Source organism: Oncorhynchus masou, chromosome 28 (assembly GCF_036934945.1).
Source record: "Oncorhynchus masou masou isolate Uvic2021 chromosome 28, UVic_Omas_1.1, whole genome shotgun sequence".
Classification (NCBI taxonomy): Eukaryota; Metazoa; Chordata; class Actinopteri; order Salmoniformes; family Salmonidae; genus Oncorhynchus; species Oncorhynchus masou.
Window position 1 is genome coordinate 2154722 of NC_088239.1, and position 21484 is coordinate 2176205.

Below are 21484 nucleotides of genomic sequence, written 5' to 3' on the forward strand. Positions count from 1 at the left end.
CCTCCCTTCTAATCTCCTCTCTTCTCCTCTTCTAATATCCTCTCTTCTCCTCTCTTCTAATCTCCTCCCTTCTAATCTCCTCTCTTCTCCTCTTCTAATATCCTCTCTTCTCCTCTCTTCTAATCTCCTCCCTTCTAATCTCCTCTCTTCTCCTCTCTTCTAAACTCCTCCCTTCACTTCTCTTCAAATATCCTCTCTTCTCCTCTCCTAATCTCCTCTCTTCTCCTCTCCTAATCTCCTCTCTTCTCCTCTCTCCTAATCTCCTCTTTTCAAATCTCCTCTCTTTGCCTCTCTTCTAAAATCCTCCCTTCACTTCCCTTAAAATATCCCCCCTTCTCCTCTCTTCCAAACCCCTCCCTTCTCCTCTCTTCTAATCTCCTCTTCTCCTCCCTTCAAATCTCCTCTCTTCAAATCTCCTCTCTTCTAATCTCCTCTCTTCTAATATCCTCCCTTCTAATATCCTCTCTTCTAATATCCTCCCTTCTAATCTCCTCCCTTCTAATCTCCTCCCTTCTAATCTCCTCTCTTCTAATCTCCTCCCTTCTAATCTCCTCTCTTCTAATATCCTCCCTTCTAATCTCCTCTCTTCTAATCTCCTCTCTTCTATTCTCCTCTCTTCTAATCTCCTCTCTTCTAATCTCCTCTCTTCTAATCTCCTCCCTTCTAATCTCATCTCTTCTAATATCTTCTCTTCTCCTCCCTTCTAATCTCCTCCAATCTCCTCTCTTCTCCTCTCCTCCTCTCGTCTAATCTCCTCCCTTCACCTCTCTTCTAATCTCATCTCTTCTGATATCTTCTCTTCTCATCCCTTCTAATCTCCTCCCTTCTCCTCTCTTCTAATCTAATCTCATCTCTTCTAATCTCATCTCTTCTAATCTCATCTCTGCTAATATTCTCCTCCCTTCTCCTCTCTCCTAATCTCCTCTCTTCTATTCTCTCTTATAATCTTCTCTCTTCTCCTCCCTTCTCCTCTTCTCCTCTCTTCTAATCTCCTAATCTCTTCTCTCTTCTTCTTATCCTCGTCTAATCACTTAATCTCTTCTCTCTTTTCCTTTCCTCTCTTCAGTCTTCCTTGCACTGTTACACTCTTGTCTCCAATTGTGACAACAATTCCCAGCCTCCACAGGAGAAGTGTGTGACAGACAGACAGACAGACAGACAGACAGACAGACAGACAGACAGACAGACAGACAGACAGACAGACATGTCTGTCTGTCTGTCTGTCTGTAAGGATGTAAGGCTGGGATTGTCTGAGGGTCCCCCTAGCTGGCACTACCAGGGACCAAGAGAGAGTATGTGTCTACTGTAGACAATGTTATTGGGCTCCAGAGTGGCGCAGTGGTTTAAGGTACTCAGTGCCAGAGGTGTCACTACAGACCCTGGTTCAATTCCAGGCTGTATCACAATTCCAGTCCCATAGGGTGGTGCACAATTGGCCCAGTGTCGTTAGGGTTTGGCCGAGGTAGGCTGTCATAGTTAATAAGAATTTGTTCTTAACTGGCTTGCCTAGTTAAATAAAGGTTAAATATCATTTATCATTTTGTTTTGTCTTTTTGATAGAGAATCAACAGTATTTGTTTAATACAGAACATATTATCACTGCAGGAAAATAAATTCCTTTGTTCATGCTTTTGTTTCCTTGTTCTCAGCTAACTTCAGGACTGAGAGAGAGAAACCGAACCCAGCTGTAGCTTTACATGGACTTTATTGCCCTCTGCTGGTTATAATGAGCCAATACATTTTATTAAAGGCAAACGTGACATCAGGCATGCAGAGGAGACTTCCCCCTGTAACACACAGGGTTCCCAGTCAAACGCTCGTCTGTTCTCTACCACTGCCTAGAGACAGGGGAGGAGAAGAAAAGGGGAGGGGTATTATGGTGAGAGGAGGATTAGGCAAGGGGGCCGCTGTGAAGCAAGCAAGAATAACTCAGTACTTATGGGTCATGGATTTTTGGAGTCTTTTCAGAATAAGAGTCCCATCCCCTAAGCTTTGTAAATGAATAATTAGGGCAAAAGTGATGGGAAATGTGCAGAATTATTCGTATATTTTATACTAGTTATCATACAAAGAATAATTCAAGTATTTCTATAAAATATGCTTTAATCTTTCAAGCCTAAATGGTCTAAATGTGTGTACTCTTGCCGTACATAAATGTCATTGTTGTGTCACAGTAACAAAACAAAAAGGGGGGGTCCATTCTACCCAGGAGCTAGTTCACACCCAGAATAAAGCCGAAATAAGCATCATGAAACTCCTGTAAATTTGGTGAAAGCCTATGTTCAATCAGTGTTCAAAATCAACATTTTCCCCATGATTTAAATCAAATGTTTCCCCATGATGTAAATCAACATTTTCCCCATGATTTAAATCAAATGTTTCCCCATGATGTAAATCAACATTTTCCCCATGATTTAAATCAAATGTTTCCCCATGATGTAAATCAACATTTTCCCCATGATTTAAATCAAATGTTTCCCCATGATGTAAATCAACATTTTCCCCATGATTTAAATCAAATGTTTCCCCATGATGTAAATCAAATGTTTCCCCATGATTTAAATCAAATGTTTCCCCATGATGTAAATCAACATTTTCCCCATGATGTAAATCAAATGTTTCCCCATGATTTAAATCAAATGTTTCCCCATGATTTAAATAAAATGTTTCCCCATGATGTAAATCAAATGTTTCCCTGTGATTTAAATCAAATGTTTCCATGATTTAACTTCTAAGTGGTCTTTCTGTGAAATCAGGAAATCATATATTATGGGGTGAATTTCATGACATATGTATGGATTCAAAATCAAATACATTGTGAACATGAAAAATAAAGTTGAGAATGTAAACATTATTTTTTATTTAATTTATTTAACCTTTATTTAACCAGGTAAGCTAGTTGAGGACAAGTTCTCAATTACAACTGTGACCTGGCCAAGATAAAGCAAAGCAGTGCGACACAAACAACACAGTGTTACACATAAACAAACATACAGTCAATAACACAATAGAAAAAATGAAAGTCTATATACAGTGTGTGCAAAAGGCATGAGGAGGTAAGGCAATAAATAGGCCATAATAGCAAGTAATTACAATTCAGCAAATTAACACTGGAGTAGAAATATTGGTGTGCAAAAGAACAGAAAAGTAAATAAAACAGTATGGGGATGAGGTAGGTAGATTGGTGGGCTATTTACAGATGGACTATGTACAGCTGCAGCAATCAGTTAGCTGCTCAGATAGCTGATGTCTAAAGTTGATGAGGGAGATAAAAGTCACCAACTTCAGCGAATTTTGCAATTCGTTTCAGTCACTGGCAGCAGAGAACTGGAAGGAAAGGCGGCCAAAGGAGGTGTTGGCTTTGGGGATGACCAGTGAAATACACCTGCTGGAGCGCGTGCTACGGGTGGGTGCTGTTATCGTGACCAGTGATCTGAGATAAGACGGAGCTTTACCTAGCAAAGACTTGTCAATGACCTGGAACCAGTGGGTTTGGCGACAAATATGTAATGAGGGCCAGTCGAGTAGAGCATACAGGTCGCAGTGGTGGGTAGTATATGGGGCTTTGGTGACAAAACGGATGGCACTGTGATAGACTGCATCCAGTTTGCTGAGTAGAGTGTTGGAGGCTATTTTATAAATGACATCGCCAAAGTCGAGGATCGGTAGGATAGTCAGTTTTACAAGGGTATGTTTGTGATAGAGGGTGATGAGAGGTCTTCTTTTGTCTTCATGGTGCTTAGTGGTGTTCACTCTGGGGCCTTTCAGAACAGGTGTATACATACTGAGATCATGTGACACTTAGATTGCACACAGGTGGACTTTATTTAACTAATTATGTGACTTCTGACGGTAATTGGTTGCTCCAGATCTTATTTAGGGGCTTCATAGCAAAGGGGGTGAATATATTTGCACCTACCACTTTTCAGTTTTGAATTTTTTAGAATGTTTTGAAAAGTAATTTTTTAAAATTTCACGACACAAATTTGGACTATTTTGTTCATTATAGGAAATCCAAATATAATGACTTAAATGTAAATGTAATATTTTGTTAATTACAGGTTGTAATGCAACAAAATAGGAAAAACGCCAAGGGGGATGAATACTTTTGCAAGGCACGGTATACAGTTGAAGTTGGAAGTTTACATACACTAAGTTGACTGTGCCTTCTAACGGCTTGGAAAATTCCAGAAAATGATGTCATGGCTTTAGAAGCTTCTGATAGGCTAATTCACATAATTTGAGTCAATTGGAGGTGTACCTGTGGATGTATTTCAATGCCTACCTTCAAACTCAGCGCCTCTTTGCTTGACATCATGGGAAAATCTAAAGAAATCAGCCAAGACCTCAGAAAAAAAATTCAGACGTCCACAAGTCTGGTTCATCCTTGGGAGCCTGAAAGTACCACGTTCATCTGTACACACAATAGTACGCAAGTATAAACATCATGGGACCATGCAGCCATCAAACCGCTCAGGAAGGAGACGCGTTCTGTCTCCTAGAGATGAACGTACTTTGGTGTGAAAAGTGCAACTCAATCTCAGAACAACAGCAAAGGACCTTGTGAAGATGCTGGAGGAAACAGGTACAAAAGTATCTATATCCACAGTAAAACGAGTCCTATCTCGACATAACCTGAAAGGCCGCTCAGCAAGTAAGAAGCCACTGCTCCAAAACTGCCATAAAAAAGCCAGACTACGGTTTGCAACTGCACATGGGGACAAAGGTCATACTTTTTTGGAGAAATGTCCTCTGGTCTGATGAAGCAAAAATAGAACTGTTTGGCCATAATGACCATCGTTATGTTTGGAGGAAAAAGGGGGAGGCTTGCAAGCCGAAGAACACCAATAATTCTCTCTTCTATTATTCTGACATGTCACATTCTTAAAATAAAGTGATGATCCTAACTGACCTAAAACAGGGAATTTTACTAGAAGTAAATGTCAGGAATAGTGAAAAACTGAGTTTAAATGTATTTGGCTAAGGTGTTTGTAAACTTCAGACTTCAACTGTATATTTAGGTTGCCCAAGTTTCATACAGTTTTTCACCACATAGAGGAGAGTGATGGAATTACACCTTGAAAATATGATGAACAGTTGTCTTGATTATCTTCTTAGTGTCTGTATGTCAACATCTAGGGTGAGAGCAGACTAAGTGAATGTGGACATCGGAAGATGCATGTTTCATGTCCGTAGTTGTGGGAAGCTTTATCTCTGGTAAAAGCATTCAAAACCAACATTACTTTCCACAGATTATTAATATATTATTAATCAAATGAAACATATTATTGAAATGTCATCGGTACTATTCTTTCTGGAGTATGGTTAGGCAGGTGGCCTACACGTAGGTTATAATCTCTACACTGAGTAGAGAAGACAAGCTGTTTCATGACTGATATTTAAGTGCTTTGCAGCCTTATAGACATATAGGTTTCCATTCAGTCTTTAGCCAAGTACAAGTACGGTATAAAAGTTTATGACAGCTGTGATGGAAACAGGAAGTTTCGGTACAATTTGATAAATGAAGACAGATCGTTTGTTGGACATGGTGCGATCTTCTTGCCGGTAAAATGTATTGTGCAGGGTAGCCTAGTGGTTAGAGCGTTGGACTAGTAACCGAAAGGTTGCAAGTTCGAATCCCCGAGCTGACAAGGTACAAATCTGTCGTTCTGCCCCTGAACAGGCAGTTAACCCACTGTTCCTAGGCCATCATTGAAAATAAGAATTTGTTCTTAATTGACTTGCCTAGTAAAATAAAGATAAAATAAAATGGCCGTGGAAATGAGTTTATGCGTAAATATTGATATAATAATCATCATATGGAAGTAAACTTGGAGTCACGTTTCAGTGTTGTGTCCCACTACGTCTCTGGAAACCTGTTTATTAGACTACAGATTTAATAAGTGGTGAAAGTGCACAGGGTCAAAAAGGGTCAATTCAACTGGAGACGCTGAAGTAGAAATGCAAAGTGCCTTAGAATACTTTGACCAATCACATCTCCGCATGCTCAGAAAGGTTAAAGAGATGAGTTGTGTAGGACAGAGTATGATGTTGAATGTTTCAGTACGTTGCTTCAAATGTTCTCTCATATATGCTTTCAGGTTTGAACAGTTATGGGGGATGTGTGGATCGCTGTCAAACGTATTTTACAATATCCTACAGTTTGGAAGTGGTCCCTTCCAACAGCCTTCACCTATTCTGTGTGCTGTATTCCTCCAAGCAGACCGAGACACCTTTACCAATGGATAAACATTCTCTGCACACCGAGCAAAATCTGACCCCCAACCAGCTATGGGACAAGCACAGAATCCTGTCACCTTCCCTGGCAATGTGGAGGTAGAGATTTAAAGGAGCTACTATCTAAAAAATAAAAAATAAAGTATTTGTTTGTAAATGAATATGGACCGGGGTCTCCACAACTCTACTTTTGATACAACATACTATAGTTGTTGATAGTACCTGTATCAAGGTGAGAGGATCTTAAAAGAGGAAGCTCCAGGGTATTTTTGATTGGTCACCATCATAGTACATCTGCTATTGGACTGCAGAGATTCCATCTGTGTTGTAAACGTATAGCTATAAACATTCTCTAGTCAGCTGTAATAAGGAAGGACAGAGGACTTTGGTCCGAGACGCTGGTTTGAAGCAGTACATAACGCGTGTCTTGTGATGAGCTCAACGCTCCTCTGACTGCGACAAGGAGAGACGACCAGCAGACTTCACTAAAGGTAAAGGCTAGATTGATAATAATGGTGTGATGTTGAGTAATATATGATATACAATAACAAATCCTCATTTGAAGCAATGGACAAACAACTATCTGCATTTTTGATCTGTTTTGATGACGAAGTGTTTCACTCCACTGCTGAACTCTGCCAACTCTGCTGTGTGTCTGAATGCGCCTGTCACTTAATCATTCCAAATCAAGTAAAGTGGAGAGGCATTGTTTGGTCTTTGAGAGTTACATTGTAACATTGTAGTAGTAACAATATCATAGTAGAGTGACAAAATACTGTAATGTATTATATTCACACTGCTCTGGTGAATGGAGACTGATTCCTTCACACTGCTCTGGTGAGTGGAGACTGATTCCTTCACACTGCTCTGGTGAGTGGAGACTGATTCCTTCACACTGCTCTGGTGAGTGGAGACTGATTCCTTCACACTGCTCTGGTGAATGGAGACTGATTCCTTCACACTGCTCTGGTGAATGGAGACTGATTCCTTCACACTGCTCTGGTGAGTGGAGACTGATTCCTTCACACTGCTCTGGTGAGTGGAGACTGATTCCTTCACACTGCTCTGGTGAGTGGAGACTGATTCCTTCACACTGCTCTGGTGAGTGGAGACTGATTCCTTCACACTGCTCTGGTGAATGGAGACTGATTCCTTCACACTGCTCTGGTGAATGGAGACTGATTCCTTCACACTGCTCTGGTGAGTGGAGACTGATTCCTTCACACTGCTCTGGTGAGTGGAGACTGATTCCTTCACACTGCTATGGTGAATGGAGACTGATTATTCACACTGCTCTGGTGAGTGGAGACTGATTCCTTCACACTGCTCTGGTGAATGGAGACTGATGCCTTCACACTGCTCTGGTGAGTGGAGACTGATGCCTTCACACTGCTCTGGTGAGTGGAGACTGATTCCTTCACACTGCTCTGGTGAATGGAGACTGATTCCTTCACACTGCTCTGGTGAATGGAGACTGATTCCTTCACACTGCTCTGGTGAATGGAGACTGATTCCTTCACACTGCTCTGGTGAATGGAGACTGATTCCTTCACACTGCTCTGGTGAGTGGAGACTGATTCCTTCACACTGCTCTGGTGAGTGGAGACTGATTCCTTCACACTGCTCTGGTGAGTGGAGACTGATTCCTTCACACTGCTCTGGTGAGTGGAGACTGATTCCTTCACACTGCTCTGGTGAATGGAGACTGATTCTTTCACACTGCTCTGGTGAATGGAGACTGATTCCTTCACACTGCTCTGGTGAATGGAGACTGATTCCTTCACACTGCTCTGGTGAGTAGAGACTGATTCCTTCACACTGCTATGGTGAATGGAGACTGATTATTCACACTGCTCTGGTGAGTGGAGACTGATTCCTTCACACTGCTCTGGTGAATGGAGACTGATTCCTTCACACTGCTCTGGTGAATGGAGACTGATTCCTTCACACTGCTCTGGTGAGTGGAGACTGATGCCTTCACACTGCTCTGGTGAATGGAGACTGATTCCTTCACACTGCTCTGGTGAGTGGAGACTGATTCCGTCACACTGCTCTGGTGAATGGAGACTGATTCCTTCACACTGCTCTGGTGAATGGAGACTGATGCCTTCACACTGCTCTGGTGAGTGGAGACTGATGCCTTCACACTGCTCTGGTGAGTGGAGACTGATTCCTTCACACTGCTCTGGTGAATGGAGACTGATTCCTTCACACTGCTCTGGTGAGTGGAGACTGATTCCTTCACACTGCTCTGGTGAGTGGAGACTGATTCCTTCACACTGCTCTGGTGAGTGGAGACTGATTCCTTCACACTGCTCTGGTGAGTGGAGACTGATTCCTTCACACTGCTCTGGTGAATGGAGACTGATTCCTTCACACTGCTCTGGTGAATGGAGACTGATTCTTCTCCTGTGAGACTCTGTCCTCAACACTGAGTGCTATCTATGACAGCTGACTCTTCCATGTCGACCAGGTGTTGAGGTTTGGTGTCCTGTGTTTTGAGAGGTGCTGTGACATCATTAAGGGGTGCTGTGACATCATCATCGGCCATGGAGGGGAGGAGTGTTCTGAGGCGTGCCCAATCTCTACGGAGTGTCTCTATGGGTGACGGAGACAAGCCCACCTGGGCGGAGGCGGGGTTTAGGGACAGGATGAAGTCCATCTCCGTATCTCAGATGTTGACCAGGTGAGAGGAACCAGAACCTTTACCATTTAACCACTAACTCAATTACAAGCTCCATGAGCACCAGGTTTTAAGACAATTCCAATTGAAGTCAGTCAATTCAGGAAGTAAACTGAAAATTACAATTCAATGAAAACCTCCGTTTATATTCAATGACTTCACAATAAACCGAAGGAGGAGAAACTATTTATTTTATCACTTTCTGAATTGACTGACTTAAACGTAATGGTCTCTGACCCAGCTTTTAGCACATGACCAGCTCCATAGGTACAGGGGACCAGCTGGCTTTTGTCAAATCCTAGCCTTAACCATTAGGTGAGTGAAACACTGACGTATCAATGTCTGGGGTAAACTTCATCCCACACCGAATTGCTTGAGCATTGCAATGTCTGTTTTGGTGAATAAGCTTACAGAGTATTGATGAAGGATTTGTCTTGTTCACATAACAGATACCAAGCCAGCCCTTCAGTAGAGGTCCCTACCCTGAACCATGTGGAGCACAAGACTGAGGTAAAACATCACACCACATTTTATGTCATCAACTTCTGATTGTCGACTGTCTCAGGATGGACACTGGACACTGATTCTTTCTCCAGCAGATAACCAAGCATCAGACCTCCTTCTCAACCGTCCGTGAGAAAACAAAGAGACAACTGGCAGAGAGCGCACAGGAGCGCAAGCTGGAGTCCCTGATGAGAAACAACGGAGTGAGAGAGACGACCAGGATCCAGCCCAGTGTGTCAGAAGTGAGAGAGAAGACCCGTGGGTCAACTAGCCTGTCAGGGGAGACGTCCCGGGGGTCGGCCAGCCTGTCAGGGGAGAAGTCCCAGAGGTCGACCAGTCTCTCCCGCAGTAAGTCCATGTCCAGTCTCCCTGGCCCCTCTCCCAGAGTTGACCCGGCCGGGAGTATCGGAGCCCTGAAAGCTCTCTTCGAGTCAAAGGTCACCAAGGAGAAGGTGAAGAGCATCATGGGAGCTGTAGGCCAAACACCATCACGTCCCAAAATGGCAGCTGCGGCCCCAGCCATCAACGGGTTGGTGGAGGAGAGAAAGGGCCCTATGGAGGAGAAAGCTGTACCTTCACCTGCATCCCAGGCTAGAGAGGAGGTCACGACACAGGTGAGCCAAACAAATCAAATCAAACAAACCACATTTTATTTGTCACATGCGCCGAATACAACAGGTGTAGACAGTTACATGAAATGCTTACTTACGAGCCCTTTCCAAACAATGCAGAGTTAGAAAGTAAGACAAGAAAATAAAGGAAATAGTAACAAAATACAATTAAAATAACATGGCTACATACAGGAATTACCAGGTAATAACATGGCTATATACAGGGAGTACCAGGTAATAACATGGCTACATACAGGAAGTACCAGGTAATAACATGGCTATATACAGGAAGTGCCAGGTAATAATATGGTTATATACAGGGAGGTAATAACATGGTAATATACAGGAAGTACCAGGTAATAACATGGCTATATACAGGGAGGTAATAACATGGTTATATACAGGGAGGTAATAACATGGTAATATACAGGAAGTACCAGGTAATAACATGACTATATACAGGGAGTACCAGGTAATAACATGGCTATATACAGGAAGTGCAAGGTAATAACATGGTTATATACAGGGAGGTAATAACATGGTAATATACAGGAAGTACCAGGTAATAACATGGCTATATACAGGAAGTGCCAGGTAATAACAAGGTTATATACAGGGAGTACCAGGTAATAACATGGTAATATACAGGAAGTACCAGGTAATAACATGGTTATATACAGGGAGTACCAGGTAATAACATGGCTATATACAGGAAGTACCAGGTAATAACATGGCTATATACAGGGAGTACCAGGTAATAACATGGCTATATACAGGGAGTACCAGGTAATAACATGGCTATATACAGGGAGTACCAGGTAATAACATGGCTATATACAGGGAGTACCAGGTAATAACATGGTTATATACAGGGAGTACCAGGTAATAACATGGCTATATACAGGAAGTACCAGGTAATAACATGGCTATATACAGGAGTACCAGGTAATAACATGGCTATATACAGGGAGTACCAGGTAATAACATGGTTATATACAGGGAGTACCAGGTAATAACATGGCTATATACAGGAAGTACCAGGTAATAACATGGCTATATACAGGGAGTACCAGGTAATAACATGGCTATATACAGGGAGTACCAGGTAATAACATGGCTATATACAGGGAGTACCAGGTAATAACATGGCTATATACGGAAGTACCAGGTAATAACATGGTTATATACAAGGAGGTAATAACATGGTTATATACAGGGGATACCAGGTAATAACATGGCTATATACAGGAAGTACCAGGTAATAACATGGCTATATACAGGGAGTACCAGGTAATAACATGGTTATATACAGGGAGTACCAGGTAATAACATGGCTATATACAGGAAGTACCAGGTAATAACATGGTTATATACAGGGAGGTAATAACATGGTTATATACAGGGAATACCAGGTAATAACATGGCTATATACAGGAAGTACCAGGTAATAACATGGCTATATACAGGGAGTACCAGGTAATAACATGGCTATATACAGGGAGTACCAGGTAATAACATGGTTATATACAGGAATGTAATAATATGGTTATATACAGGGAATACCAGGTAATATCATGGTTATATACAGGGAGTACCAGGTAATAACATAGTTATATACAGGAAGTACCAGGTAATAACATGGCTATATACAGGGAGTACCAGGTAATATCATGGTTATATACAGGGAGTACCAGGTAATTACATGGTTATATACAGGAAGTACCAGGTAATAACATGGCTATATACAGGGAGTACCAGGTAATAACATGGTTAAATACAGGGAGGTAATAACATGGTTATATACAGGGAATACCAGGTAATAACATGGTTATATACAGGGAATACCAGGTAATATCATGGTTATATACAGGGAGTACCAGGTAATAACATGGTTATATACAGGGAGTACCAGGTAATAACATGGCTATATACAGGAAGTACCAGGTAATAACATGGCTATATACAGGGAGTACCAGGTAATAACATGGCTATATACAGGGAGTACCAGGTAATAACATGGCTATATACAGGGAGTACCAGGTAATAACATGGTTATATACAGGGAGTACCAGGTAATAACATGGTTATATACAGGGAGTACCAGGTAATAACATGGTTATATACAGGGAGGTAATATCATGGTTATATACAGGGAGTACCAGGTAGTAACATGGTTATATACAGGGAGGCAATAACATGGTTATATACAGGGAGTACCAGGTAATAACATGGTTATATACAGGGAGTACCAGGTAATATAATGGTTATATACAGGGAGTACCAGGTAATAACATGGTTATATACAGGGAGGTAATATCATGGTTATATACAGGGAGTACCAGGTAATACCATGGTTATATACAGGAAGTACCAGGTAATATAATGGTTATATACAGGGAGTACCAGGTAATAACATGGTTATATACAGGGAGGTAATATCATGGTTATATACAGGGAGTACCAGGTAGTAACATGGTTATATACAGGGAGTACCAGGTAGTAACATAGTTATATACAGGGAGGTAATAACATGGTTATATACGGGGAGTACCAGGTAATACCATGGTTATATACAGGGAGTACCAGGTAATAACATGGTTATATACATGGAGTACCAGGTAATAACATGGTTATATACATGGAGGTAATATCATGGTTATATACAGGGAGTACCAGGTAATAACATGGTTATATACAGGGAGGTAATATCATGGCTATATACAGGGAGTACCAGGTAATAACATGGTTATATACAGGGAGGTAATAACATGGTTATATACAGGGAGGTAATAACATGGTTATATACAGGGAATACCAGGTAATAACATGGCTATATACAGGAAGTACCAGGTAATAACATGGCTATATACAGGGAGTACCAGGTAATAACATGGCTACATACAGGGAGTACCAGGTCATAACATGGAACAACCACAACAGACATGGTCTAGTAGTGTAGTGTACCCTATTAACTCATAGTGAACAACCACAACAGACATGGTCTAGTGGTGTAGTGTACCCTATTAACTCATAGTGAACAACCACAACAGACATGGTCTAGTAGTGTAGTGTACCCTATTAACTCATAGTGAACAACCACAACAGACATGGTCTAGTAGTGTACCCTATTAACTCATAGTGAACAACCACAACAGACATGGTCTAGTAGTGTAGTGTATCCTATTAACTCATAGTGAACAACCACAACAGACATGGTCTAGTAGTGTACCCTATTAACTCATAGTGAACAACCACAACAGACATAGTCTAGTGGTGTAGTGTACCCTATTAACTCATAGTGAACAACCACAACAGACATGGTCTAGTAGTGTAGTGTACCCTATTAACTCATAGTGAACAACCACAACAGACATGGTCTAGTAGTGTAGTGTACCCTATTAACTCATAGTGAACAACCACAACAGACATGGTCTAGTAGTGTACCCTATTAACTCATAGTGAACAACCACAACAGACATGGTCTAGTAGTGTACCCTATTAACTCATAGTGAACAACCACAACAGACATGGTCTAGTAGTGTAGTGTACCCTATTAACTCATAGTGAACAACCACAACAGACATGGTCTAGTAGTGTAGTGTACCCTATTAACTCATAGTGAACAACCACAACAGACATGGTCCAGTAGTGTAGTGTACCCTATTAACTCATAGTGAACAACCACAACAGACATGGTCTAGTATTGTAGTGTACCCTATTAACTCATAGTGAACAACCACAACAGACATGGTCTAGTAGTGTAGTGTACCCTATTAACTCATAGTGAACAACCACAACAGACATGGTCTAGTAGTGTAGTGTACCCTATTAACTCATAGTGAACAACCACAACAGACATGGTCTAGTAGTGTAGTGTACCCTATTAACTCATAGTGAACAACCACAACAGACATGGTCTAGTAGTGTAGTGTACCCTATTAACTCATAGTGAACAACCACAACAGACATGGTCTAGTAGTGTACCCTATTAACTCATAGTGAACAACCACAACAGACATGGTCTAGTAGTGTAGTGTACCCTATTAACTCATAGTGAACAACCACAACAGACATGGTCTAGTAGTGTACCCTATTAACTCATAGTGAACAACCACAACAGACATGGTCTAGTAGTGTAGTGTACCCTATTAACTCATAGTGAACAACCACAACAGACATGGTCTAGTAGTGTAGTGTACCCTATTAACTCATAGTGAACAACCACAACAGACATGGTCTAGTAGTGTAGTGTACCCTATTAACTCATAGTGAACAACCACAACAGACATGGTCTAGTAGTGTAGTGTACCCTATTAACTCATAGTGAACAACCACAACAGACATGGTCTAGTGGTGTAGTGTACCCTATTAACTCATAGTGAACAACCACAACAGACATGGTCTAGTGTAGTGTACCCTATTAACTCATAGTGTACCCTATTAACTCATAGTGAACAACCACAACAGACACGGTCTAGTAGTGTAGTGTACCCTATTAACTCATAGTGAACAACCACAACAGACATGGTCTAGTAGTGTAGTGTACCCTATTAACTCATAGTGAACAACCACAACAGACATGGTCGAGTAGTGTAGTGTACCCTATTAACTCATAGTGAACAACCACAACAGACATGGTCTAGTAGTGTAGTGTACCCTATTAACTCATAGTGAACAACCACAACAGACATGGTCTAGTAGTGTAGTGTACCCTATTAACTCATAGTGAACAACCACAACAGACATGGTCTAGTAGTGTAGTGTACCCTATTAACTCATAGTGAACAACCACAACAGACATGGTCTAGTAGTGTACCCTATTAACTCATAGTGAACAACCACAACAGACATGGTCTAGTAGTGTACCCTATTAACTCATAGTGAACAACCACAACATACATGGTCTAGTAGTGTAGTGTACCCTATTAACTCATAGTGAACAACCACAACAGACATGGTCTAGTAGTGTACCCTATTAACTCATAGTGAACAACCACAACAGACATGGTCTAGTAGTGTACCCTATTAACTCATAGTGAACAACCACAACAGACATGGTCTAGTAGTGTAGTGTACCCTATTAACTCATAGTGAACAACCACAACAGACATGGTCTAGTGGTGTAGTGTACCCTATTAACTCATAGTGAACAACCACAACAGACATGGTCTAGTAGTGTAGTGTACCCTATTAACTCATAGTGAACAACCACAACAGACATGGTCTAGTAGTGTAGTGTACCCTATTAACTCATAGTGAACAACCACAACAGACATGGTCTAGTAGTGTACCCTATTAACTCATAGTGAACAACCACAACAGACATGGTCTAGTAGTGTAGTGTACCCTATTAACTCATAGTGAACAACCACAACAGACATGGTCTAGTAGTGTAGTGTACCCTATTAACTCATAGTGAACAACCACAACAGACATGGTCTAGTAGTGTAGTGTACCCTATTAACTCATAGTGAACAACCACAACAGACATGGTCTAGTAGTGTACCCTATTAACTCATAGTGAACAACCACAACAGACATGGTCTAGTAGTGTACCCTATTAACTCATAGTGAACAACCACAACAGACATGGTCTAGTAGTGTAGTGTACCCTATTAACTCATAGTGAACAACCACAACAGACATGGTCTAGTAGTGTAGTGTACCCTATTAACTCATAGTGAACAACCACAACAGACATGGTCTAGTAGTGTACCCTATTAACTCATAGTGAACAACCACAACAGACATGGTCTAGTGGTGTAGTGTACCCTATTAACTCATAGTGAACAACCACAACAGACATGGTCTAGTAGTGTAGTGTACCCTATTAACTCATAGTGAACAACCACAACAGACATGGTCTAGTGGTGTAGTGTACCCTATTAACTCATAGTGAACAACCACAACAGACATGGTCTAGTAGTGTAGTGTACCCTATTAACTCATAGTGAACAACCACAACAGACACGGTCTAGTAGTGTAGTGTACCCTATTAACTCATAGTGAACAAACAGACACGGTCTAGTAGTGTAGTGTACCCTATTAACTCATAGTGAACAACCACAACAGACATGGTCTAGTAGTGTAGTGTACCCTATTAACTCATAGTGAACAACCACAACAGACATGGTCGAGTAGTGTAGTGTACCCTATTAACTCATAGTGAACAACCACAACAAACATGGTCTAGTAGTGTAGTGTACCCTATTAACTCATAGTGAACAACCACAACAGACATGGTCTAGTAGTGTAGTGTACCCTATTAACTCATAGTGAACAACCACAACAGACATGGTCTAGTAGTGTAGTGTACCCTATTAACTCATAGTGAACAACCACAACAGACATGGTCTAGTAGTGTACCCTATTAACTCATAGTGAACAACCACAACAGACATGGTCTAGTAGTGTACCCTATTAACTCATAGTGAACAACCACAACATACATGGTCTAGTAGTGTAGTGTACCCTATTAACTCATAGTGAACAACCACAACAGACATGGTCTAGTAGTGTACCCTATTAACTCATAGTGAACAACCACAACAGACATGGTCTAGTAGTGTACCCTATTAACTCATAGTGAACAACCACAACAGACATGGTCTAGTAGTGTAGTGTACCCTATTAACTCATAGTGAACAACCACAACAGACATGGTCTAGTGGTGTAGTGTACCCTATTAACTCATAGTGAACAACCACAACAGACATGGTCTAGTAGTGTAGTGTACCCTATTAACTCATAGTGAACAACCACAACAGACATGGTCTAGTAGTGTAGTGTACCCTATTAACTCATAGTGAACAACCACAACAGACATGGTCTAGTAGTGTACCCTATTAACTCATAGTGAACAACCACAACAGACATGGTCTAGTAGTGTAGTGTACCCTATTAACTCATAGTGAACAACCACAACAGACATGGTCTAGTAGTGTAGTGTACCCTATTAACTCATAGTGAACAACCACAACAGACATGGTCTAGTAGTGTAGTGTACCCTATTAACTCGTAGTGAACAACCACAACAGACATGGTCTAGTAGTGTAGTGTACCCTATTAACTCATAGTGAACAACCACAACAGACATGGTCTAGTAGTGTAGTGTACCCTATTAACTCATAGTGAACAACCACAACAGACATGGTCTAGTAGTGTACCCTATTAACTCATAGTGAACAACCACAACAGACATGGTCTAGTAGTGTACCCTATTAACTCATAGTGAACAACCACAACAGACATGGTCTAGTAGTGTAGTGTACCCTATTAACTCATAGTGAACAACCACAACAGACATGGTCTAGTAGTGTAGTGTACCCTATTAACTCATAGTGAACAACCACAACAGACATGGTCTAGTAGTGTAGTGTACCCTATTAACTCATAGTGAACAACCACAACAGACATGGTCTAGTAGTGTACCCTATTAACTCATAGTGAACAACCACAACAGACATGGTCTAGTAGTGTACCCTATTAACTCATAGTGAACAACCACAACAGACATGGTCTAGTAGTGTAGTGTACCCTATTAACTCATAGTGAACAACCACAACAGACATGGTACCCTATTCTCATAGTGAACAACCACAACAGACATGGTCTGTAGTGTACCCTATTAACTCATAGTGAACAACCACAACAGACATGGTCTAGTAGTGTAGTGTACCCTATTAACTCATAGTGAACAACCACAACAGACATGGTCTAGTAGTGTAGTGTACCCTATTAACTCATAGTGAACAACCACAACAGACATGGTCTAGTAGTGTAGTGTACCCTATTAACTCATAGTGAACAACCACAACAGACATGGTCATGGTACCCTATTAACTCATAGTGAACAACCACAACAGACATGGTCTAGTAGTGTACCCTATTAACTCATAGTGAACAACCACAACAGACATGGTCTAGTAGTGTAGTGTACCCTATTAACTCATAGTGAACAACCACAACAGACATGGTCTAGTAGTGTAGTGTACCCTATTAACTCATAGTGAACAACCACAACAGACATGGTCTAGTAGTGTAGTGTACCCTATTAACTCATAGTGAACAACCACAACAGACATGGTCTAGTAGTGTAGTGTACCCTATTAACTCATAGTGAACAACCACAACAGACATGGTCTAGTGGTGTAGTGTACCCTATTAACTCATAGTGAACAACCACAACAGACATGGTCTAGTAGTGTAGTGTACCCTATTAACTCATAGTGAACAACCACAACAGACATGTTCTAGTAGTGTACCCTATTAACTCATAGTGAACAACCACAACAGACATGGTCTAGTAGTGTAGTGTACCCTATTAACTCATAGTGAACAACCACAACAGACATGGTCTAGTGGTGTAGTGTACCCTATTAACTCATAGTGAACAACCACAACAGACATGGTCTAGTGGTGTAGTGTACCCTATTAACTCATAGTGAACAACCACAACAGACATGGTCTAGTAGTGTAGTGTACCCTATTAACTCATAGTGAACAACCATAACAGACATGGTCTAGTAGTGTAGTGTACCCTATTAACTCATAGTGAACAACCACAACAGACATGGTCTAGTAGTGTAGTGTACCCTATTAACTCATAGTGAACAACCACAACAGACATGGTCTAGTAGTGTACCCTATTAACTCATAGTGAACAACCACAACAGACATGGTCTAGTAGTGTACCCTATTAACTCATAGTGAACAACCACAACAGACATGGTCTAGTAGTGTAGTGTACCCTATTAACTCATAGTGAACAACCACAACAGACATGGTCTAGTAGTGTACCCTATTAACTCATAGTGAACAACCACAACAGACATGGTCTAGTAGTGTAGTGTACCCTATTAACTCATAGTGAACAACCACAACAGACATGGTCTAGTAGTGTAGTGTACCCTATTAACTCATAGGGAACAACCACAACAGACATGGTCTAGTAGTGTAGTGTACCCTATTAACTCATAGTGAACAACCACAACAGACATGGTCTAGTAGTGTACCCTATTAACTCATAGTGAACAACCACAACAGACATGGTCTAGTAGTGTAGTGTACCCTATTAACTCATAGTGAACAACCACAACAGACATGGTCTAGTAGTGTAGTGTACCCTATTAACTCATAGTGAACAACCACAACAGACATGGTCTAGTAGTGTAGTGTACCCTATTAACTCATAGTGAACAACCACAACAGACATGGTCTAGTAGTGTAGTGTACCCTATTAACTCATAGTGAACAACCACAACAGACATGGTCTAGTAGTGTACCCTATTAACTCATAGTGAACAACCACAACAGACATGGTCTAGTGGTGTCGTGTACCCTATTAAACCCTGGGGCCTGGATAGGGTATTGGTGAGAAGAATGAAGGGAGTCTGGAACCTTGAAGATTTAAAAACGTTTATCAGGTGCTTCTCTCTTCAATACAGTTTTCAGTTGTCTCTCTCTCAATCAACTGACTTGGCTACTCATTTACAATTGTAAATAACCAACATACCAAAACATAATGAGTAAAAAGGTATTCATTATCATCTTATATCATAGATACATTTTCATCATGTAAATTCTCAACATATTATCCCTAAAACAGTAGGTTATAATGTTTACACTGTGTGGACGTTCCTTGGTCCTGTCGCCATGACTACAACAGGCTAGCTTGACTGGAGCTAACTTTAGCTGATGTTAGCTTCTATGCTAACAGACTTTTACATTACACTCCACTTAACTTGGTGTCTCCTATCCTATGCTTTATAACTCGCTCACCGTGATGATGAGGTTTAAAATTCAGTTGGCTCTCATTCAACTGACTCACTGACTAGGCAGGTTAGTGTGAGAGTGAGTGTGAGTGAAGCAACCACTAGAGCGAAACAAAGGCCCTTGACTATAAATACTGTAAATGATTACAACATGCCAGAGATTAAGCTGCCATATGTCTTACATTCTCCCACATATAATTAAGCTATAAGACATGAGGGGGTGTGGTGTATGGCCAATATACCGCGGCTTCTTAGGCATGACGCATCGTGGAGTGCCTGGACACAGCCCTTACCGTGGTAATATTGGCCATCTACCACAAACCCCAGAGGTGCCTTGTTGCCATTATAAACTGGTTACCAATGTAATTAGAGCTGTAAAAATACAAGTTTAATCATACCCGTGGTCTACGGTCTGATATACCAATCAGCATTCAGGGCTGGAACCACACAGTTTATAATGTGTGGTGGTTCATTTCTTTACTATCAAATGAGGAGAGATGGGGACCAATGGGGACCACCAGTATAACTGCTAAAATGCTTTCTGACTGTACACTGTACTGTATAATTGTAGCGGGTTTACTAACGCGTTAGTTCTCAAAGCTATGTTGACTATGACTAACTAATATGGCGACAACGATGTAGGCTGTGTGTGTAGCAGTTAGTGGTTATGGTATGAAGGTTTGGCTTGAAAAGGTGTTTTTGCCTGGCAGCTCTTGTGTTGTGCAATGATGTTCACAAGTATAGGGAAAAGGTGAGAGATAGATGCATAGACGCCAGAAGGAATTATACAATGAGCAAAGGGATCATGTATGTGGCTGCTAAGAAATGGAGCTGTGTTTGTGTGTGATCAGGGGTGTATTCATTCCGCGGATTCTGTTGCAAAACATTTCTTAAATGGAAACAAACCTATTGATGTTACATTGAGCTGGGTGAATGGAATATGAATGACAGTCATCCAATATACTGTAATAGAAATAAGGCCATGCTCATTAAACAAATGTCTCGTCCTCCCTGATCTTAAATGGCACGGGCCGCCACTGGTCTACAGGTGTGTGGAGGTTAGCCAATCTAAAGGTGCGTGTGTATTGATTAATCACTTTACTGGGTTAATTTGGCTAGCAGAGGACAGTGTCCATGGTATTATTCTAGTAACCATGGTATTATTCTAGTAACCATGGTATTATTCTAGTAATCATGGTATTATTCTAGTAATCATGGTATTATTCTAGTAATCATGGTATTATTCCAGTCATCATGGTATTATTCCAGTTACCATGGTATTATTCTAGTAATCATGTTATTATTCCAGTCATAATGGTATTATTCCAGTTACCATGGTATTATTCTAGTAACCATGGTATTATCCTAGTAATCATGGTATTATTCCAGTCATCATGGTATTATTCTAGTAATCATGGTATTATTCTAGCAACCATGGTATTATTCTAGTAATCATGTTATTATTCCAGTCATCATGGTATTATTCTAGTAATCATGGTATTATTCTAGTAATCATGGTATTATTCCAGTAATCATGTTATTATTCCAGTAACCATGGTATTATTCCAGTAACCATGGTATTATTCCAGTAACCATGATACTGTTCTACTGCTAATATACCGTATCATGTCTGGTGGTTAGCAGTGACATCATACAAACTTTGTCATGTCTGTCCC

General features: G+C 40.9%; 1 protein-coding gene across 3 annotated transcripts in view; it reads left to right on the plus strand.

The window, feature by feature from the left end:
* The first annotated feature begins 6623 nt into the window (after positions 1–6623).
* Positions 6624–21484, plus strand: part of LOC135517099 (LIM domain and actin-binding protein 1-like) — a 40424-nt gene continuing 25563 nt past the window's right edge. Inside the window, exons 1-4 of one of the 3 annotated variants that reach the window (XM_064941123.1) lie at positions 6624–6728; positions 8741–8923; positions 9370–9430; positions 9517–10038. In XM_064941123.1, the coding sequence (XP_064797195.1) occupies positions 8787–8923; positions 9370–9430; positions 9517–10038 (720 nt within the window). In that variant the 5' untranslated portion in view covers positions 6624–6728; positions 8741–8786. Of the gene's footprint in view, positions 6729–8710; positions 8924–9369; positions 9431–9516; positions 10039–21484 lie in introns of all 3 variants that reach the window. The other 2 variants (XM_064941122.1, XM_064941124.1) reach the window with 2 other exon arrangements.